The 6,069-nt window shown below is 29.7% G+C and overlaps 1 protein-coding gene across 1 annotated transcript in view; it reads right to left on the bottom strand.

Annotated features, from left to right (window-relative positions):
- LOC108735230 (nucleolar transcription factor 1) overlaps positions 1-5,194 on the bottom strand; it is an 11,826-nt gene extending 6,632 nt beyond the window's left edge. The window contains exons 1-10 of the mRNA XM_025978338.1: positions 4,995-5,194; positions 4,480-4,693; positions 4,308-4,429; positions 4,091-4,246; positions 3,934-4,035; positions 3,741-3,862; positions 3,454-3,685; positions 3,119-3,394; positions 2,755-3,056; positions 2,608-2,685 (exon numbers count right to left, since the gene is read on the bottom strand). Coding sequence (XP_025834123.1) covers positions 2,608-2,685; positions 2,755-3,056; positions 3,119-3,394; positions 3,454-3,685; positions 3,741-3,862; positions 3,934-4,035; positions 4,091-4,246; positions 4,308-4,429; positions 4,480-4,666 — 1,577 coding nt within the window. The 5' untranslated portion in view covers positions 4,667-4,693; positions 4,995-5,194. The remainder of the gene's footprint in view (positions 1-2,607; positions 2,686-2,754; positions 3,057-3,118; positions 3,395-3,453; positions 3,686-3,740; positions 3,863-3,933; positions 4,036-4,090; positions 4,247-4,307; positions 4,430-4,479; positions 4,694-4,994) is intronic.
- Positions 5,195-6,069: the final 875 nt, after the last annotated feature.

The following is a 6,069-nucleotide window of genomic DNA, read 5'->3' on the forward strand; positions in this document are numbered from 1 at the left end:
TATATGCCAAGTTGTTTTTAATGATTCTTGTTTTAAATTAGTTAATTATTTGTTTAGTAGGCGTACTATAGAAACCGTTATGTGACCAGTTTTTATTGGTCATTTATTAATTAAATTAACATCACTAATGAATAAAACCGTTCCATAATTGAATTGAATCATTTCATAATTTCTTTTAATTGTGCGTCTTTATCTTTTTTTTAAAAAACAATATCTCGCAACATAAGCAGCATTGTTCGTATTCAAAATGTAATTGCGAAGCAAAAAAATTATGTTTGTTTTTTTTGTCTTTAGTTACAATTAGTTCAGTAAATCTGGAAACAGGTGTCTGAAATATTTAAGAAAGCCTATATACTAAAATTTGCACACTTTTTGCAAGCGATTAGAGAATTAAACCTGTAGAAAACAAAAGATTACATGAAAAAGAAATTAAAAAAGATTAAATTTATAATAGTATTTAACATTAGTTATTAAGTTCAACCTATGTATATACAGACAGCTAATTAGTTGATATAGAGGATGTAACGTTTAAATAAATAAATGTGATTGTTTGAATTTTATTTTTGAGTTTATTAGAAAAGTGAAGCGAAGTATTTTATTTTTTAAATCATTGAAATCATTAAAAGACATTTTAGGGAATTCTATAAAATATTGTGAATAATTTTAAAAGCTTTTTTCTAAACTGTTAGATGAAAATGAGTATTAGAATGTGAAAATGCGTAACATTTTTTGAACCAATGATTGATTAAGACTGTGCTGTTTATTTCTCCATATTTTGATACATAATAAAAAAATTGTTAATCGTCAATATATTCATTTATGTAAATAAATTGAAACATACAATTTTGGGGTAAAGGAATTATAATTTAAATACAACATTCTTAGTTATTTTCCTTTACATTTTCTGTGATAAATATGCACCACCTGGTTTTAAGCACATTTTCCCTTGCGTCTTCAGATTCGTTAAAGCTGTTTTCCCGGAAAATCTTTGGAGATGGGGATGGAGCATGGAATATCTTTACGTACATTTGTATCCCCTCCCTTTTTCTATCCCAGTGGCGGCCGATTTGTACTCCATAAGTGGATGATTGTTGGGAGAAGAACCGAGTTAGAAAATCAGAAGGATTCAAGTTAGTCATTCGAAGCCCTTTGAATAAGTTACATACAATAGGTACTTTTAACTTGTGCGGTTATTTAGTGTATACAGTGTGTTCCTGAATAGTGGACTAACTTAGTGTTTACGGTGGTTCATTTCTTCTTGTACATGTGTGCGTATATATACATATATTTTATTTCTTTTACATTTTTTTAATCATGAAGCTTTATCGTTATTTATTGCGAAAAAAAAAAAATAGCGAATTTATATAGGTACATAAAGTTTTTAAGAAATACCATGTTTTATAATTTGTAAATGAATAAAAATATACATAATTAAGACATAATATATGTAAACAACAATTAGTTCAACAAATAATCCTAACAGTCCGCGTAATCTATGGTCCGCGGTCCGCGTTTTAAAAGATGCGTTCATTGTCGGCGTAAATCATAGATGTCAGCGAATTTGATAGGCTTTCTCATTTTAATGATTCCACTGATCAGTTACCGTTTGCTACGAATTTTAAATATTCATCATTCTTTTATCTTCATTTATTTCATATGGTTATTAATTTAAAACAGCTTTATTTCTTGTATGAATATATTATGTAGAAAAAAGAACTGCAAGTAACTAATAATATACCAAAGGAAGTTATTTGTTCAAAAAGTAGATATTAGAATANAAGATAGCAACAGATCGCGAATGAGACAGCGGGTTCAATGATGATTCTCTCAATTGAGATGATGCAGAATGTTTATCACCCTAACTATAATTTGTTTTAGATTAGGCTATCGCATGGGAGCTATAATAGACGTATAAATGTTACTGTTAGATTCAGTCTAGCCGTTGCCGGATATATTCGTTTATAAAGCATTCCTACCCTACATAATAACGCTAGATTGTAACAATATACACCTACATTTTGTTTATGATTAAAACAGCAACAAACTTTTTCCAATTCGATATTCATGGCTGAACGAGTAGGGGTTACCATTTTTGGGCACTTATCGACATCGGCAACAATAGATGTCCCTTTTTTCTTTCTCTTTCTTGACAAAAGGACTTCGTTATATAAATTAGTAGGCCGTAATAATTGTTCCATATACATACTTCAGTTCGGATATAATTATGCAGGACTGAACTGTTCCTCCCTTTTCAGTCTCTCAAAGTGTTTCCTCTTGGAAGGTAACAACAAAGACTTCCTTTTGCAAAGAACATTTTCTGCGACTGCATCGACATTTAAGTTTTAAAAAATGTTGGAGAACGTTTTCAACGTATTTTGTTTTATTTTGCATCTAAACAAACCGATTGGTAATTGATTAATTAATTTTCTAGATTGCTTTAGTAATTGAAATGAGCTGACGGTTTCCATCGCGATTTTGGGCAGTCATATTTTATTTATAAAATATTTACAATGGAGAAACGAGGGGAATCCTTTGATTGCATAGAAAATAAGATCAATTTGAACAGATACGTTGAAGAAATAGAGATGCCTAATTTGAAAGAGTTACCAAATTCGGCCAATAAAATGAAACCATTCAAGACCGTTAAAGTTCTTCNAATTTTTAAGAAACAAACCAAATGCATTCCTGACAAATTGAAATATATTAAGCAGAAATGAATTATGTCTATTTCTGTATGGGTACCGTTTTACTTACAAGGGAGGCTGTTCAGGTTCTAATGCGACGATTTTAGCCATCAATGATTCCTCAACTTCATTATCATTTTCCAAAGGCTGTTCACTTAAACTGACTTCTTCTTGCACCTCTTCTTCTTCTTCTTCTTCTTTCACCTCTACTTTTACCGCTTTCTCTTTTCGTTTTTTCTTTGGAGTATGATTATTGATTTCACTCATGGATTTCTGTTTTCTTTTTGACAGGGTCTTCAATTCTTCTTGGCGCTTTTCTTTGGGAAGTGCTTTAATATAACTTGCATAATCTAACTTGTATTGTTCTATTAACTGTAGGTTAAACATCATATTAGAAGATATATTTTACAGGTTGAAAATACAGTATGAAATACCTGTTTTGTCTGATCAATATATTCTTTCTTCTCCATCTCACTCATATTCTTCCATAAACCTGAAATGTAATTCATTCTGTCTTTCAATGGACAACTTTTTATTTCTTCACTTTGTAGCATCTTTGTAGAAAATAAACTGTAAGCAGAATTAGGAGGTTTGACAGGTTTTCCATCTAACAGCCGTTCTTTGAGAGCTCTTTCTTCTTTAGTTAAAATAGACTTAAACGGTGGAGGCTCAAAGTCAGGGTTCATCTGCTTGTATTTGTTTATATCTTGCTGCAATAAACAATGTGATAAGTTTAATATTTATAGTATTTCTTCTACAACTTTCTTACAAGATATTTTGCTTCGTGTTCTAAAGCTAACTCTATCCAAACAAGTCTCTTTTTATCAGGAAAGTTTTTCCAAAGCTCCCTACACTGCTCTTTAATGGTTGCTTTATCAATATCCTCAGGAGCCATGTTTTTAATTTGGCTTTGGAAGAAAAGTAAAAATGGCGTCAGGGGTCTTTTTGGACCCTGGGTAACAGATTTGTTAACAAGTCTTGGCACTTCAGGATGTTGGTTGCTAAAGCAAAAACAAAATAATATTTTGGTCAATATTTGAGAAAAAATATACGTACTAAAACTCTTGTAATTTTTCTTCATACTGTTTTTTTTGTTCAGCAGCAAGTTTGTTGTATTTTTGCCTCTTTTCTGAAGATATGGACTTGTACATTTGTGCAATAATTTTTGTGACTTCAGTCTATAAAAATTTGAGTCATTTGAGTTTTTTTTTAAGAAATTTAAATTATGGTCTAAATTTTAAAGACTCACAATATCCATTCCTGGATTCTCTTTTATGATTTTGTCTCTCTTTTTCTTGTAGAATATCATGTATGAAGATAATGGTTTTCTTGGCATATCAGGGTGACGGTTCTGTAATTTTTGCCTTAGTAAACCATATATTAAACATACAAATATCATACTATACCATTTTGTTACCACGATAAAAGTTGGTCCATGGTTTATTTAACCAGTCTTTTGCATCATGCAGAAGTTCTTTCAAAATTCTAAACCTTCGTACTCTTTTTTGAACAAGGAGCCAAGTTTTTTTGCATTCTTCAGCAGAATAATTCTTGAATGCAACCTATAAAATACAAGAATTATATGCAATATTTTTACTGTTTAATGCATATAAATATTCATACATCTTCCCATTTGAGTTTTTCTACTCGTGTACTATAAGACATGGTATCTTGTTCTGGAAGAACTTGTTCTATTTTAGTAAAAAGCTCTGATAGATCCTCTTCACGCATATTAATAGTTTCATCTGTAAAAATATTAATAAATAACATTTATTTCACACTTTTGTGTACTAACTATCTTCATGGTCGACATGTTCTATTGGCTCTTCTTTGAAAACATTTATGTGATCTGACTCTTTAACTTTGGAGTCTTCAATTTCAATATCACTAGCGGTTTCTTCTTTTATTTTGACCTTTTTATGTTTTTTCTTTTTTTCCCCTTCATCTGTTTTTTCAGATCTATCCTTACGTTTAGAACCCATATCTTGGTCATCAACTTCAGCAGAGTTCTAAAACGATAATATTCAGTTCCGAAGGTTAAAACCATTAGTTTCTTACACTCTATTCATAACAAATAGAAAAGCAACTCTACAAAGTGTTCTTGAAACCGATTAAAGCAATTTATGCTGAGGTTATGTTTGAATTATAAACTCCCCAATTATACTATTTATTCATTTACAACTCTAAACTTGCATTGTATTATTTTTAATTGATAAATACCATATCAAAGTAACAATTTATATTTCATACAGTCAAAATAGGAATAAGCGAATTAATAAAAATTAGTACTATATACATGCTTCATATTACCTCTGTTGCCTCTTGTGAAACTCAATACCGCCAACAAACAAAAATTATTAAAAATCACTTAAAATTAAATTGTTCTGTTGAAAATAATTATTTTAAACCATGTTTTATAATTTGTAAATGAATAAAAATATACATAATTAAGACATAATATATGTAAACAACAATTAGTTCAACAAATAATCCTAACAGTCCGCGTAATCTATGGTCCGCGGTCCGCGTTTTAAAAGATGCGTTCATTGTCGGCGTAAATCATAGATGTCAGCGAATTTGATAGGCTTTCTCATTTTAATGATTCCACTGATCAGTTACCGTTTGCTACGAATTTTAAATATTCATCATTCTTTTATCTTCATTTATTTCATATGGTTATTAATTTAAAACAGCTTTATTTCTTGTATGAATATATTATGTAGAAAAAAGAACTGCAAGTAACTAATAATATACCAAAGGAAGTTATTTGTTCAAAAAGTAGATATTAGAATAAGATTCACAAAATAATAAATTGCATAAAATGTTAGTCATACGATTTTCAAAATCGTAAATACTGTGTTTTCAAATAAGAGGCAGAGTAACAATTTCTTCTAAGCAAAACTATAAGTTATTAGGAATAAATACATTGATACAGTGCTCTAAAGTAGGGAGGAATTAAAATTAAGCAGTTTCTTATGTTTTTTAACATTTATCTGAGAACAACATGTTGTATTTAAAACAAGAATTTTATAGTTTATGCAGAATAATTGTTTTCTTTTCATTGTATATTCGAAATATTTATGTACGTAATATTATTGATGATGTTTTATGCAATCAATTTAAATAAATATTAATTGGATAATTAAAAGAATGTATCGTGAGACTAAATGGTGACTTAAAGATAATGAGTCAGTGTCAAAAAAGAATATCATATTAGTATTTAAATATAAATATATGATCGAGTTGCGTTGTAGAACTCATTTCCCAGTTAGGAACATCCTTTAGGGGCGACGAGAAAGGAAGTAGCAATAGCAGGATACATGTCATGTGACCGGATATCTATCTCAGTGTACTAGTAGAAGTAGTATTAGGGTGCTTGTCTAGT

This window comes from Agrilus planipennis, unplaced genomic scaffold (assembly GCF_000699045.2).
Source record: "Agrilus planipennis isolate EAB-ADULT unplaced genomic scaffold, Apla_2.0 scaffold15, whole genome shotgun sequence".
Taxonomy (NCBI): Eukaryota; Metazoa; Arthropoda; class Insecta; order Coleoptera; family Buprestidae; genus Agrilus; species Agrilus planipennis.